Raw genomic sequence first — 17,408 nt, 5'->3', positions numbered from 1 at the left:
TAATATGATATAATAATAATATGAAATATAAAAATATGTTTATAAGCTTAATAAAAAAATTTTTTTAATTGCATCGAGTCGTGTGGAAAATGAAACGCATACACAATCTAATAAATTAAAATTTGACACTTAAATACAATGTATCTCTCTCTATAATTATATATAATATAATTTGCTTTTAAATTTCCGAATAAGAAGATTAGAAGATATTGGCAAAAATATCGCCTTTTAAATCTAGAAATGTCTTAATAGAAATACGAAAAAGAGAAATATTTCATATTTTTGTCTCATCGTGTTTATTTTCAATTTTTCGTCAAAGTATTTTCACGATCTTTGTCATATCGTCGATAAGATATCAGTGTCGCGGTGTCTTAATTACTTAAAGAGTCCCGTTTTTATTTGGTCACAATAAGAACTTTGCACGCGCATTAGTCAGCATTAAATCTAAAAAGATATTCAAAAAGACAAGGTACGTGTATGGATACATGTACGCAATGTAGGGGTATGTATCATGATATCTTTCTTTCATTTCCTTGTAAATGTATATGTAACAAAATGCAACGCACGATGAGTGATACGAAAGCCATAAATCGGAAACGACAAAGTTACATATGCAATGTGCATAAAGTGGAATGACATTTCTTCCGTATATACATTCTCTACTCTCATTCCAACAAAAAAGTAAATAATAATATTAATAATACATGTATAGATTCTTTTTCAGTCAATTTACCGCAATTTCTGAAATCATTATAATAACGGGTAGTAAGAGTCGTGCGAATCTCACGGTTTACATCGTTGCTAATCATCGTTATATGCGCGTCCTACCCGTGCCCATGATACGTGTGACTAGTAATATAAATGTTAATTAATAGAATAACTTAAATATCTTTCGCTCATTATATATAATCAAATGTATACATATACATATATAATAATATATATTATATATACATATATATAATATATATATTTATATCTTAATATATTATATATATATATATATATATGTATATAAATTCTCGCTCTTTCATTCTTTTCGCTCACGTTCGCACCCTACTCAATATCCGATTGGAATGATTGTTAAAATTGAGATTGAATATTTAATTATGATAAGAAACCAATTGCGGATTTAAGTTTTCGTTATATAGAAAAGCCATTTTTCTCTTTCTCTGTGTTTTTCATAAATTAATTATGCTTTTTTTGCATCAGTGAAGTATTGTGTCCACACAGTCATTGGAAGAACTCGAATGACGGTTTGTAATATAAGCTGTAACTTATGTTGTTTTTAAACAATGAAAATTAGAGGATTGCGAAACTGATATAATTCGATGACTTTTGCAAAACAAAGTCTCTGTATCTAAACTAAAACGTTTACAAATAATAAGTATGAATAATATGCTTAATAATGACGTGTGTGTGTATCAGTATTAATTATTTAGATAAGGCCACTAGTGGAGAGATGATACAGGTATAATATAAATATTACAGTTAAATATAGATTCAAAGCAATGGTCAATGGTTACATAATATGTCCAGAAACGAACGATATTGTAAAGAAAACGTCTATTAATATAGGAATCGATAATGTATAAATTTTTTGTTATTGTCATATACTTTCATTGTAAGATGACACACAATGTTTACGACGTTTACGTTGACATAATGTATTAAACATATTACACAATTGCACAAAACCGCTCCGGAAATATCTTTCCTTCCTCTGGACACAATGTAGAATTTAGTTGCCTATTGTATTAAAGTTCTAATTATATAATATAAACACTAGAGGTTTCTTCTCTCCCTCTCTCTTTTAAGAATACGCAATTCTTCATATATATTGAGTATAAGATTCATCTTCATTTAAAAAGCTATTTTTTAGCAGCTATCGTATAATACAATCCACGCGAGCTGTATATAAACATGGTATTACAATTACAAAAATTACTAATGCCTCATATTTTCTATTATCCTTAAAATAACGCCTGCGTGTAAATTTATTACACTTTTCTCGAAAGGACAGGCGCAGAGAGAAGCATGCTGCTGAAATCCATGTTATCTATCTCAGCGTCTCTGTACGAAAAAAAAAAAAAATCTATATAAATTCGAGCTGAAGGAACGATTCTTTGATCTCTCTAAATATATCGCTCCTCGTTCAGTAATCGAAAAATAATGAATTTTCTATCAGAAGTCTTTCTTTTTTTTATCTCACCCCACTCGATGTTATTCAAACATCACGGCACACCAGGCACTGTACATTGAGCATCGCTCGAGCCAGACATTTCAGTCTGGCTTATATCGTGTGTTACAATGTGGATTCATGTATCACGGTTGTATTCGGATCACTGCTAGCATTTTGAATTATTGCTGATGGTATATGCGGCGTGAGTGTAATGGATGAAGTCTTCCGTACAGGTTTCGGGGAGGCCTGCAATCAAATATTAATTTACACGATTATTTCTTTTTTCTTTCATCTAGTATTAGCCAAAAAAAAATAAAATATGATCAGTTGTTCGATGAATATATTTAACTTTAATAATGATAAAAATATGTATTACATACCCATTCTCTTCTGCAAGGTGCCTCATCGTCCGAGTAGTGATCCTGTCCGATATCGGTTTCGGTCGCCGCGTTCCTCTTCTTTGGCTGCAAAGTAGCGTAATTGCCACAACCTCTAGTGAAATTAGTCATGTTCTTCTCCTCGACAATCTTCTCCTGGCACAGTATCTCTTGTGATTTACTTTGTTTATTGTTCGTGACATCACTGGTGCTCTTATTGTTGAAGTAAAACGGTGGCATTTTCGATACCCAGTGATCTAAACCGGAGCCGGCCGAGCTAGTAGACGCCGCGGATGAATTTCCCGTGGAGTTATTGGACAAGCCTCTTCGCTGATAAAACAACATGTACGCCGCGTTTGTGATTAGATTCGTATCGTTCACCGCTTCCACGCGCGTGTCGTCGAAACAGTACCATTGCGTGTCGTATGGATTTCGACAAAACGCCGTGTAATGTCCACCCTGAAGATCTTGTCCGTGATGATTGCATATTGCATAGAGATCATATACATTCTCATCATATTTGGGGATATTGTGTTGCCGCGGTCGTGGTTTCTTCCAAGGCGACCAGCCCAGACCACCCAGGCTGGTGACGCTATTATGTGTCGCCTGAACGCCATTGTGAGCCAGATGTGGCGTCATATCGAAGCCGTACAAAGGAAAGTCCACCAACATAGTCAACTTGGACGTTGACCGCTGCTTAGACTGCTGACGGAATCTTTTCAAATGTATGACTAATATATCAGGCAATGACCAGAGACCCAGTTTTTTTACAACTTCTTGTTTCTTGTTACAGTAAGGACAATGCCACGCATCTTCCGCGCCCAGTATCTCCGCCCGCGTGTACAGATCGAAACATTCCTCCAGAGTAACAGCGCCGCCCAATTCGGAATTAGTCTTCAACTGTTTCACGCTGGCGTGCTCCTCGATCTGATCGCTGTCGTCCTGTATAATATTGCACTTTGTGGCCTCGTCCCATTCGAGGATCAGCTTCACGTGCTGCGGCCCTGAATCATCCGCGCAAAGTGCCAACGCTTGCTCGATCTGCTCCGTGTAAAGTGGATGCTCCACACAAGGATCGATACAAGGATGCTCGTCTTGAATCGGCGTCGCTGCCGGATCCGCCACGCGAATATTGAAAAGTCCCGGGCTCTGACTGGTCGTGAGAACGTCATCCGCCAATGTACTATGCATCTCCTTAAGTAATAATTTCTGCAAATCCTCATACGATGTTTCACGCGAAACTTGCATCGTATACGGACTGCCGAAACGATGTTTCAGATCCCCCTTTACGAGAACGTTGATCCAAACCAACAAGATGTACGCCTGTTCCGTAGGCTCCTTCAATTGTGGCAGTTCGATACAGTAAAGCGGGTCATTTTCCATAATCACGGATAGAGGTTGACAGTCGGAGAAGGTTCTGTGGGAAAAAACATGAGACATTCTCTTATTTTCTTTATTTTTTTTTTTATTCTCATTAAAGTGGGAAAACTATATCTATGTAAACAGTATATATGTGAAATGATGAAATTGTCCAAAATATTTTTCATACTTTCTTATTATAATATGCATCACTACTTAATCATTTTTCTACATTATATATATATATATATATATATATATATATATATATATATATATATTTATAATTATAATATATATTTTTAACACATAGATTTTTTAATAGAGATCTTTTGCTTTAGTTTTTTTTGAAAATATATTTTCTTTGCGGTTCATTGTCTCTCATATCAATTGTCATCATCATTTACCTGTGAAAACCTTCGTCATGGATCTCGGTCAATAGCATGTGATTCTCGTCTACGCCGGTGTCGCTAGCAAGGATTTCCCTCAACTCTCTCACATTAGCAGCTTGATTCACGCTCACGCCGATCTTGACTTGCCGCGGCTGCTGAGACGTGTAGAGGACGTTCACGTAGAGATTCATTTGACGATGATTCTGCGGCACCGGTACCGACACGCACAGAAAAGGATCGAAGGTGTTCGATTGCCGATGACATCTCGGGCAGGTCAAACTGGACCGAAACTGTGCTTGAAACACGGCGTGCACGAACGAGTTGTTACATCGTACGTGATTCGCTAGTGTCTCGGCGGCGACGATGTCATCGGGTCTACCAAATGAATTCTGCAAACAGAGAGAGAAAGACTTATTACGTTAAAAAATAAAATCAATATTCCCTATCAAGTATTAATAAAATTATGTAATAGTCGTATAATAATTATGAAAGTAGCTGTTTTCAATTTTGACAAATACAACGAATCTTTCGCATCAATTTAACTAAATAAATATTTTCTTAATAACAGTTTTATAATGTGGTTTTACGTAATCTAATTATTTCGGACAAAGCTGTCTGTCTCTAATAACGAAGCCGTACACAAGTAGTGAACGCGGGTAGATTCGCAATCGGTTACATTATTCGTTACGATAACGCGAAACTCGGTTATCGCTTAAGGTGCATAACGACAATCATTTGTAAAGCTATTAATAGATCAACCGCCTGACAGCTCCCTTTTCCGCGTCGGCAAGCACTGATTCTCCCCCTCTTGTTCTTCTCGCTGGAGGCTGGAGGAAACATCAGAGAAAAGTGCCGATCGAACGAACTCGGCGTGAACTGATGAACTGATTGTCACTGATGTGCTAAAATGTATGCACTCATTAACATCGTATTTAGCGATCTAATGTCAGGATATGTTGCACGATGTACGATTTAATATCCAAAAATCTATAACGATTTATTGCATATCATCGGGATGATATGATTTTTATAAAAAAAGTATTTATTTTATCTGAAAGTTTACATGGAAAAGAGTCTTGCAAATATCTATAAAATTATATAATATATATAGATAATTAATTTTTGCCATTCACTGTATGATGTAATTAAATGATTTAATATGATTGCATATAATCGAAGCTTACGCGATGCTATCTTTCGATATTTTATTATCATTTCATATGTTTACTTGCACATATGGATAAATATTTATGATATATTTCAAATATTTCAAGAATTTAATTTTATCACACAAATCTGGGGCAACAAAAAAAATATTATCTAGAATAATCAAGGATTAATTTTGTCAAATAAAATTTCATCGATAAAATCTTATTCGAATTAAGCAAAAACAAAGTATCACAGAAGAGATAATTTATCATTTTCCTGTGTAAAATATTTATAATAATATAGTTCGTTCCTTCTGTGTTTCGTCTAGTTTCGATATAATACAGTATAAGATACGACGAGATACGGCGAGAAAGTTTCTTTTAATAGAACAATAAATATTCCAAGTCGCGTTTCTTATAGCCTTTAACTAGCTCGTGCCGATATAAACGCAATTTCATAAAAACTTGATCTCACAGATGCACGATGTAGCGGTAAATCGCACGTTCAATGCAGATGGTAGAAAACAAGCCTACAACTATTTGAACTTGTTAAAAATAGTACTAAGCTTATATAGGAAAGTTATATAAGAGTCATTATCGGCGAACTATTCGCACATCTTATGGGCATTGTGTAAATTTCGTTACTATAAATAAAAGAGATACATATGTAACCCAACCCTTGGAAAGAAATCAATATTACATCGAAGAAAATTAAGTAACTTTAATTAGGTAATACTAAGTATTATTTATTATAAAAAATAAATATCACGAATAGAAAATTAAATATTAAAAAATGAAATAATAATAATATCACACAGAAGGGTGTATAATTGAAATTTGGTAATATAATTTTTTATATGCAAAATAAAATGAAAAGATTCGTAATAAAATCACGATACAAAATTATATACGCAACGTGTAAATTATAAAAAAATATTTCGATATAATTGCGTGATATAGAAATGAAATTATGTTGAAATGTTTAGCTTATGTAATATCTCCAAGATATTTTTCAAATAATAATAAAAAATATCGGCGACAGAATCGTTAAAGCGGAATACCGCAAATGATAGCGCTTCACCATCGCCATGCGATATCCGCGCGTTCGAAACCGTATAATTTATAACACGCGATGAAAAACCACAAAATGGGATAATTATCTGACTTGTCACACAGGATGTATCAACGATCCGGTTGCCGGAAGTAATTTCCGATGCGTACGACTGGAACGAAGTCGCGCGGAGCTGGCTCACAATTGGTCAATGTCAGATCGGTGCACGTGCACTCGAAACTCGTATGTAACAAATGTTACACATACTTTGAATCGATAACGGATATCTGCGTGTATTATCGGTAATATACCCTGCATGAATTCCTGCCGTAGATCTGCCGCTCTTCCTTCAGATCTTCGCGATCAGTTAAAAAAAGATAGATTGAAAATATCTTTTAATATATGTAATACGATATTCTCATAAAGAAAACTGCATACTCTGATAACGAGCAGTACTTAGATAACGCTCGATAAATATTAGTTGTTGAATAATAAAGTATCGCGTACGAGATATTAATTTTATATCAACGATCACTCTAACATGACATAATTTTTTTATAAAGTATAAAAGTATGCTCCAATTTATATATATATATATATATATATATATATATATATATATATATGTATGTATGTATATCAAGTTATAATAAATATCTATATTTTCTATATTTTAATTTATATATAAAATCATAAAAAATATTTTTTTCGCTTACAAAGTACACTTATTTTTCCACGATTTAATTGCTTCATGCTTTTTCATAAAATAAAAAAAATCAATGTTTCTCGCGATTTATAGTTACCGATACATTAGTTTCGGCCTTCGAATTCGTACATTGTGCGTGCGTACGCGATTATCGATGCATAGAATTCGAAATATGCGCTGAAACAATATAATTTTTTATATCATCGCGTGTACGAAGGATGATGATGGGCGTGACGTTTTTTTCCCCTCTTGTATCCGAGCTGCTCTAGTATGTATGCTATAAATAGTAGTTATGTAAATATTTTCTTAACAATTACGTTGACTTCTTTTCCTCCTTTCCTCTTTCCCTATACGAGAAGAAGAGTTGCATTCATAATCAGTATTCATTTTATTTCCTCTCAAATAAAAATATATCTATCCAAATTTATTTTAATTGTTAATTAATAATATATATATATATATTTGTATCAACTGTTACAGAATTACAAACAAGTTATTGTAACTTGTTGCTATCTGTCATTCACAATTATGATTAAAATTAAAAATAATAATTAGAATTAGTACTACAAGAGATAAAGCTACTTTTTCTTCTTATAGTATAATTTTAACAAAATTTTGAAAAAATATAAAAATATAAAAATTTGATATAGTCTTGGGATTTATATTTATTTTCATTAATCAAAATAATATAGATATATTTTTATAATTTCTATTTTACGATTAATCTAATATATGTATAAGGATAAATTGTTACCAAAGACACACATTACTTATAATAAAAAAAATTGACAAATTAAATAAGCATAAAGCAGAATCAATATTATAAATTATTATTTATTAGTTTTGTATTTTTGTAATTATCAAATTTATTAATATACGCATACAAAATAAAATATATAACCAGACCGTCTCGAGAAATAAATTTATATTTCAATGAAATGCGCATTCGCACGCATATGCGTGTGTCCTCTTATAGAATTATTTATTAAGATTTTGACAGGAACAGGTTGGTACAATAAAGTGTGAGATGCATATCGCGCGCGCGCGCGCATATGCTGGTGCTGGATAACAGTAGTTAAGGTCACATGTACATGTCGTAATTCGTAAAAAGTACACGGTAATGCAAACTGATAACTGGATCTCCGTGGCCCCATTCAAGGCCGGTCCTCGTTACGGTACTGGCTCCTGTGCTCGACTCCGGTTTCCTCGCGCTCGACTTTACGGAGACGTCGCTCGCGACGAATGTATGTCGCGGCTTGCGCATACGCGATTTCTCGAGAGGCATCCTCTCGAGAAAAATGTGCAAAGTATACTCTTTTTCACTCGAAACCAAAATCCGAGAAGATAAAAAAAAGATCTGTGCCGCGTATCTCCTCCGTGCTTCGCGGACAGCGAGATAAGAATGATTAAGCATTTGCTTTCATATTGATTTATTAATTTATTATTTCTAATATTCTCAACGAAATGTATGTAAATGCACTAAGTGCCATGTTTGAATTCATTTTTACGAGAATAAATAAATGTATTTTATAAAATAAAAAAAGAGCGATAGACGTGAAAAATATAATCATATAATTTAATTCATTTTATTGCGTTTATTGTAATTATATTAGTTTCAATCTTATTTATAAGTTAAAAAGATTATCTTTCTATCTTTAAATTCTTAATTTATAATAGACACTTTTAAATTAATTTACATATTTAATAATTGATATATAAAAACAAAAATAAAAAATTATGTTACTGGAGATGAAACAATTTTTTTCGCGATTAAAAAAAATAGCGTCTCTAATAAGCGACGAGATGTCACATTTTATTGATATTCGAATCGAATTATCGAACTCTTCGGTACAAAAAACAATCTTATCTCGGCAAACAATTTATAAACGCAACCGAGAACCGAATGATAAGATAACAGCAGGAGATGAATAATCGCTGAAAAATGAAGATATCAGGATGCGAAGAAACGCGTCTGTTTGCACATAATTTACAGAGTATCTAAATTATTATTTTTATGTCCACTCTCTTAGTTGATGGAAAAATAACGATAGCTTTTATTAGATTATTAAATTTGTATTTCTATCCTCGATTTATATGTATTATTAAGCTATCATTTTATTTAAGATAAAAAAAATCGCGATAAAAAAATCACCGATATTTTTCGATGATGCATGTGATAATAATTGATAATTATGACATTTAAATGATTTGATGATACCTATTAAATTAATAATAAATAATTGATAAATAATTGATAATCGTCACGATTAATCTCTCTTTCTATCTCTATCTAAATGATTTTTTAACAAGTTTTAGATAAGCAATTTATTCTCTTTGAAAATAATATATATATATATATATAAATGCATTATATATAAATGCATTATATATTACTGTGTATCACAATTATCTGATAAACCCTAGTAATCACTTTGAAAAAAAAACAGGAGGATAGAGATAATTCTTTTATGTCACATAATATTTTTTAGACTAAACTCGTCTGTTTGCCACTTTTCATCTCGATATTTTTAATCTCATGCTATCTATCTTGGGATTTCGATGTTGGAAAATCTAGCGCTTATTTCGGCACGTGAAACAAATTTGGGTTAAGGTCTCGATCGTTTCAACCTCTTGATTTGCGAAGTGGTAAATAAAAAAATAAAGCCAAGCCATCTATCGCAACTCGTTTATAATCATCAAATTATATTTTATGAGCAGAAATGTGGACGGCACTTTATCTGAATAATAAATAACAAACAAAAAAGATAGTTTATAATTTATTTTTGACAAATCCACTTGCGTTTTAATAACAATTTATTCGATTAAATGAATATTTAAATAATTTTTTAAATAATTATTCGGAAAGTATCTTTGTTATTGTAATTATTTATATAAATTATTTATATAAATACTGATAAAAGTAAAATTTTTTTATCATGTACTCATTGGTTAAAGAGTTTCAGTTTCAAAAACTATATTAAAAAAATTGAAATAAATTAAACAAATTCAAAAGACAAATTAAATTCTACAAGAATGCTTGTACTTAATTGATGCAATATTTAATGAAAACTCAAGTAATATTTATTGTATTAATATTATAATAACAAATAATATAAGAAATAGAAAATTCAAATGTCAACAAATAATGCAAACAACGTAAATAAAATTTTAATCCAATAACAAAGTGATAATGTGCGTATGTATATATATATGTATACTCATTTCTACCTTAGAAGATGTTTTAATATTTCAAAAACAATCAATTGCTTTTTTCAACAATCAAAAAAAAAAAATACTGACTTCTCTCCTTTGAACCTAATCCTCGCGCTTTTTTTCTCCTGCTATTTTTTCTTTCCAATATTTTATTTCTCCACCCATCTTTTTGCTCTGGTAAAGAGAAAATCCAAAGAAGCACACTATATCTTTTATTATCATCAGTTTCCGGGTTTTTTTTTTTCCCGAGACGCATGGGTTTAGAGCTTAAGATTAAAACACCCACACGGTTATTCTCGGCTCGTCCATTCTCGAACGATTCGAGATGAGTCGAAAACGGACGCCGCCTCGTGTGCTCGAGTCATTCGTCACGCACGCGAGAGAGATATTGTCAACGTAAGGGTATATATCGCGCGCAATCGTGCCTACGCACGATATACGCGCTCGGCTTCGTACACGCGATATGTGAGAGAGAGAGAGAGAGAGAGAGAAAAGAGGGAGAGAGACGTATATTGTAGCTTGACTTTCATCGAGCGTTTCTCACATCGCTGGCCACGACGAGCTAAAAAGAAAGTTTCTTTCGTCGTGACGACCAGCTCGACGATTAAATTACCACCCGAGGAATGCAGTTAATTGTCTGCTATGCTTTTAAACAGCTACCACGTGTTAGTTTTAATTATATCCGTTCCGCTTAAGTTTCTTCGGATTTTACTCTAGAGATGCCCCGTTATTTTAATACTAGAAAGTGTCGACGTTCGTGTCGTTTTTCTTTTCCTTTTTTCCTCCACGATTATTGGGTCAATAATATTCATCTATCGATCTATCGAAATATTAAATATATATATATAATATATATATATATATTGTATATTAAATATGGAGTGATGCTCTAATACTTTATATATGTATAGGATTTTGTAGTCGAATTTTTAATTTTTTTAAAGATCATCTACGTTAATGGTTTAAAATTAAATTTCTGGATAACAAATAATTTTAAAATATAATTAAAATATAATTAAAACAATTTAAATTATATTCCTGATGTTATAATTTTCTTAATATAAATTTCTTAACTTTGAAGAAATAAAGTATCTCTCTTTCAAATGGCCATCATTACTACTTGTTATGTTTCCTTCATGGAAACATACCACGGCACAGTTTTTATCCGAGGTCAAGACGCGTCGAGCATTTTTATACGAATAATGCCACGTGATACATCGTCATTTTCGTTTTTCGCGTCCGACCTTTCGCTTCGATATTACTAAAAATATGCCTGACAACACGACCGGCGACATCTAAAAATAAGAGAGAAATAATATCTTTCCGCGTAAAAAAAAAATCTGACATAATACAATTCCGACAGATTTAAATTTAAAATTATATCGAAGAAATGAAATTAGATTATGGGACTTGGTTCTCGCGAAAACTCTATTTCCGCTAAAATTAAAAATAAAATTATTATAATTGATTAATTATTCAAAGAAACGAAGAAAAATCAGCTGATATTGACATTGAATGCAAAGAATTGATTGTCATCGAATATATCGTATAATTTCAGATAAGATTATCTTTAAAATACGCACATATAATTTAAAAAAAAGTGTATAGATTGATTATTAAATTATTATTAAATTATTAAATTAATTATTATTAAATGTCAAATTTGAAACATGACAGTCACGTACACGTGACTGTCACGATTTGTACAGAGAAGGCACTTTTTTCTCTCTCTCATATGAAATTCTAATTTTTATACGATTGTAATCGCTCACCTTTATGATCTTGTATTTCTTCTTGGTCGCTTGATTGAGGTCCTCGTGCACCTTATCGAGGAGCCAGAGGAGAAACTCCTGGGCGTCGTGCTGCAGATTACCGCGATACTGACTACCGTACTTGTCGACGACGCTCTTGAACGCGGTGCTCATTTCCGGATCGTACTGGCAACTCCAGATGGCCTTGAGCAGCAACGCGAGCTGCTCGGTGATCTCGCCCCTGGTGCCGTACTTCTTCGAGTTGAGCTTATTACGCCGCGACAGATCGATCTTGTACTGATCGAGGACGAAGTACTCGGCGAGGATGTCCGTGTGCGAGAGGCACTGCAGCACCGCGTTCATGAAGCACGTGTTGCCGTGATTACGTAGGCCTATGACACCCGGCACCCGATCGGGCGGGATGTGCGCCGGCCGCGGCGGCGGCGGCACCCTAATGTCACCCGCGCTCGACCCGAGATCGTCGCCGCGCTGATGATGAATCGACGCGACGGCGACCTTGTGACCCTGAACGCCCACGTTCGACATGTGGCGCACCATCTTGTTGATAAATTTCCTCCAGGAGGGCCGCCGAAACACCTTCTTGCCGCAGGGCGCTTGTCGCTCCTGGCAATCTTGCACGATCTGATTGCCACCGCCGTGCAATCTCCCCGTCGCGTTCGATCGTTGCTGCTGCTGCTGTAAAATGCCCTCCACCGTCGCGTGTCGCGTCGCGTTCCTGGCGTTCTCCTTGGCGCTCGCGGTGACATTGTTGCCGCATTCCTTCGGGTCGAGGCAATGCGAGGTCTGCTGCTGCTGCTGTTGCTTCGGATGTCGTCGCGACATCCTGCTACTGGCACTTTGAAATGGATTTCTCGGCAGTGTAAAGGTGCGCTTGAGCCGCGTGGCGCCGCGCGGCTCCGTACGTTTAACCTCTTCTTCCTCCACGCCCAGCTCACCCTCGGACACCGATTTCATCACCGACGTCGTTGTCGTGCCGCGTGCCGTTCCCACGGCGACGTTCATCGCCAGCCGCCACGGCTGCTTTGGGGCTGGCTCCCGGGGCTTGAGGCGTTTGGGTTTAGCGCGCGAGATGGTTCGGCGTATTTCGTAGAAAACGGTCGCACACGCTCGCGCCGACGCTCACATCACGCCCCGATGGTCGGTTAACTATTATCTCGACGACGAGGCGACCGATCACCGCGCTCCCGCTGATCGACCACACCATACGTCGCACGTATAACGCGGCACGCGCCTACGCGCTCGTACGCGCAACACCTCGCACGGAAACTGCACCACGGCGGCCATTTGCCGCGTATCACTCACACGGAGGCTTCCGCGATTTTCGCCTCGCGCAACACGGGGCATAGAACCGCGCGCGAACGGAGAGAAGCGACCGCGCCGACGCAGTCGCGTGACGCAGTCGCGTCTGTCACCCTGTCAGCCTGTCATCTGTCAGACTGTCTAGTTCCTCGGTACCGCGGTACAACAGCCATCTACGTAGATTTCGCGATCCGAGAGACACGTGACGTTCGCTTTTTTATCGACCGATGAAAATAATTAGAGTTTGAATTCTGCTAAGCAGGGTTTCAGTCTCCGCTAAGTGGAGTTAAAATTAAAAACTCTATTCTAAATGGGTTTCTCGTGATCTGACATTTATGTACATCATATAATATGTATATTTTGAATATTGTAATTTCACCAAAAGAAGCAAAAAAAATAAATTAAATTTCTTTGATAAATATTGATATGAATTTCACAGAAATAATTATTCTGACAATAAATAAAATTTGAATTTTTATTAAATAAAATTCGCGAAACGCTTATTAGATAATGATTCTAAATATTTAATCAAATTACTTGTTATATCATTTTGTTTTTTCCTTTATTTTATTTCTGCTTCGCCGGAACCTGTGATCTGACATTTATATATACATCATATAATATATATATGTTTAGACTATTATAATTTTTTTCTCAACAAAAAAAGTTTTCTGATAAATATTAATTTTAATTTTATATTTAAATAATTATTCTAAAATAAAGAATAATCATGTTATTTTGTATAATAGATGTCATACTGATAGCACACTTTGACATTGACATACTGGCACAGATACCAAAAACTAAGAGATACTGATACTAAAATACAGTATATAGTACAACTGCATAGTTGATTTGCATTATGTGATATTGAGAAAAATTTCTTATCATGAAGATTCATAATGATAAAGTCAATAAAGAGCAAATGTACCAAATCTCTTTCTAAATCCTTTTATTTTTAATCTTTAATTACTCGAGAATATATCTTTGCATTTTGATTAACTTGATTATAATATTAAATTGAATAAATTTAATCAACAAATTTGGTGTGATTTTCAATCGCCTTGAATATTATGTATTCGCCAAAAATAGAGTTTTACGTAGATTACATTAGATTACATAAAGAGCTTCACACGTGGCTTCACACACATAACTGTTTATATAAGTTAACGTTTACTAGCTCATTATTTTCTTTTTTATACAACACATTACAGGGTGTTATGATCAATATTACTGAGAATAAATCATTTTTTTTTTTAGAAGACAATATGAGCAGAGAGTGAACAACTGTAATTGTTAAGGAATCTCATTGAAAACAGCTGTTTGCTGGCATTAATTTAAATATCAATATGATATAATTTTGACACTGGTCAATTTGTCCATATATTGATTTGATCGCGTGACCGCGGATCGTGTAATGTAAGCGTGAGCTTTGTAAAAAAGCTCTCCATCGGTCACGGCTGTACTTATTTTGATAGAAGTAAACATCGTAAATAAGCTAATTATATGTCTACGCAATCGGTTGTTCCAGCACCTACATTAAGTAATATTAATTTCGCAAATCACACTTACTATCTACGAGAACGCTGCCGATTACATGACTAGATCAGCGACAAAATAGAACTCGATTTTTCTATTTTTTTAAACTTAATTCAGCGATTGCTGTAACAACTAATGTCACAATGTCAAGAAATGTCATACGATCTGAGTAATTATCTTTCAACCGTGAAGAAATAAAATATGAGATTCGTTGTTTTATCTATATAGAAGTAGGAATCAGAACCAATATAATTTTACCGAAATTATATCTCGATGCTAAAAATACCTAAAAAAAATGTACCTTGCGTTAACTGTCGTATCTCCATTGCCGTAAATAAACGTAGATGCATCATTTTCACATGTCTAAAGCATCGAAATGGCTTTTTAAATTGCCGATTTTAGTTCCTGCTTATAAGACATAGACTTATATATAACCGCGTGCCGTAGTGGTCGTAAAGAAATACTCGATTGACAAGTACTTTTTACTCGTCGCAAGTTTTGACCAAGGGATGAATGGCCACGGAAGCGCCCGAGCAACTCACAGTGTTCTGTATATAATCCTGGAAGTTACTCTCGATAACCCACATAAGTCTCTTGAATCCAGGTACGACTTGAGTCGCCAATCGGCAATCATTGCCCTTTTGTACCAGAAGGAAGTTCTCCGTTCTGAAGGGCGTTTCCGTGTTCCACATGTAGATATCGGACTCGCCTAAAAATAAATAAGCCATTTTTGTCAATTAGAGATATTTGGAAGATTAAACTGCCTATTAAACTCAATTTTAATTATTTTATTGTAATAACTCTTTAACGATTCTAAATATAAAAAAATTAAAAGAGAAAACAGCTGATTTATGTCAAATAAAATGAGTGTCAATTCGTCTTCTTTTTTCTTATTAATTTATCTTATTATTATGCTCGCAAAATTGTGCTATATATATTGTACAGGAAACTCAAATTTACCCTTGTATCTGAAGAAAATGGCGCAGCCGTTATCACTGCCGAGGAGGACCAACTTGTCTGGTTTCAGTCCGACATCTGCGACCGCTCCTTGAGTGAGACCCTTTCTCAAATTCTCAGCCTTTATCGCGAAAAGCCTGTTGGATCCTAGATAAGTGAAATATACTACTGGTGTACCGCAACTCTTCTTCACCAACGTCAAGTAGAGAACGTCTCTTCGATCGACACCAACGGTAACGGCGTTCGGAAGGATCACTCGGTATCCTTTATCAGCGGTAACATTGTAAACGATGATGGACTTGGAGGCGGCGTCGGTTACGTATACGTACACTTGACCATCTTCCGCGTAATCGACCGCCAGATATTGCAAACGAGACAACGGGTTTATCAAGTTACTCAAGTCGATCACCTTCACGACCTGCGAGAAATCATGTCTTGATATAAATTATCTCTCGAGAGATCTATAATTTTATTTTAGCAATACATTTTATCAAATTTTGTGAAATTAGAATTTCACGATTTTTAAAGTAATTCGTAAATTGTTTTACCAAACCAAACATTTTATAAAACTTTCCTTTTAATAAGAATGAATCTATGCGTTTACAAGCGCATATTAAACAATTAATATATAAATAAAATTAATAAAAAATATTTAAAAATTAAAAAATTAATATATAAATATTTAAATTAAATACCTCACTTTTATAAGCAATCAAAACATTACAGAAACAAATACTGTTATAATTTTGACAATTAGTTTGTTTTTTTTTTTTTTTGCAAAAGAACTTAATTATTAAAAAAAATTAAAAATGTGTATATTATAACTCTATCTTTAATTAGGTAATTTTTCGCACCTTTCCGGATTTGACGTTAATTCCGACGACTTTCGGAGGGCATCTGCGTACCGGTTGCTCCAAAGTGTTTACGATACCAACGTCCAATACCCACAGAATTTCCTGAATGTCCAGAGCTATGTCCACAACGCTCTGCAGAGCCTGGCAGTTGCCCTCTTCCTGAATCGCCCAACAGGGGAACGGTGTCACTTTCGGCGCGCAGTCCTTCGCTTTCAGGGACATGACACCTAAGGTGAAAGGTACACCCGGTTTGTATCGCGGCATCGCTATGATCATGTCCTCCCTGTAGATCTGCGCCCTCGTGCCTATGACATTCCTGGGGATGTAACGTCCGCTCGTTTCGTAAATGTTCCTCGTGCTTTGACATGGCCACTCAAGGCTATAGCCCGACAAAGAGAACGAGAGCTCCGGTAATAATTGCTTCTCGCAAACTGCCAACGATAAACTGCTCGCCAGAATCGCCAGGCACAGAGCGCTCCTCGGGATTCTCATCCTGCGCTCGTCTTTTATGACAAGTTAGAGTAATGTTTCGGGTTGTATTCTATAAAAGTGCACCCAC

The 17,408-nt window shown here is 34.9% G+C and overlaps 2 protein-coding genes across 3 annotated transcripts; both read right to left on the bottom strand.

Annotated features, from left to right (window-relative positions):
• Nucleotides 1–272: 272 nt before the first annotated feature.
• Nucleotides 273–13,539, bottom strand: LOC126855507 (ubiquitin carboxyl-terminal hydrolase 31-like). Of its 2 annotated transcripts, XR_007688248.1 has the most exons (5): nucleotides 12,201–13,539; nucleotides 4,326–4,699; nucleotides 2,563–3,976; nucleotides 2,213–2,428; nucleotides 273–2,073 (listed from the first exon to the last, which is right to left on the bottom strand). XR_007688248.1 is itself a non-coding variant. In XM_050603233.1 (4 exons), the coding sequence occupies exons 1-4, from the start codon at nucleotides 13,200–13,202 to the stop codon at nucleotides 2,306–2,308; spliced, it is 2,913 nt and encodes a 970-aa protein (XP_050459190.1). In that variant the 5' UTR covers nucleotides 13,203–13,539; the 3' UTR covers nucleotides 273–2,305. The 2 variants fall into 2 exon arrangements, 1 of the variants encoding a protein (XP_050459190.1); XM_050603233.1 differs by having other exon boundaries at nucleotides 273–2,428.
• An 897-nt stretch (nucleotides 13,540–14,436) lies between these two features.
• LOC126855523 (major royal jelly protein 1) lies at nucleotides 14,437–17,407 on the bottom strand. The gene is made up of 3 exons (XM_050603268.1): nucleotides 16,850–17,407; nucleotides 15,999–16,413; nucleotides 14,437–15,747 (listed from the first exon to the last, which is right to left on the bottom strand). The coding sequence occupies exons 1-3, from the start codon at nucleotides 17,339–17,341 to the stop codon at nucleotides 15,521–15,523; spliced, it is 1,134 nt and encodes a 377-aa protein (XP_050459225.1). The 5' UTR covers nucleotides 17,342–17,407; the 3' UTR covers nucleotides 14,437–15,520.
• Nucleotide 17,408: the final 1 nt, after the last annotated feature.

Source organism: Cataglyphis hispanica, chromosome 16 (assembly GCF_021464435.1).
Source record: "Cataglyphis hispanica isolate Lineage 1 chromosome 16, ULB_Chis1_1.0, whole genome shotgun sequence".
Lineage (NCBI taxonomy): Eukaryota > Metazoa > Arthropoda > Insecta > Hymenoptera > Formicidae > Cataglyphis > Cataglyphis hispanica.
Note: the sequence above shows the minus strand (reverse complement) of the source record. Positions and strands in the feature narration are given on the sequence as shown.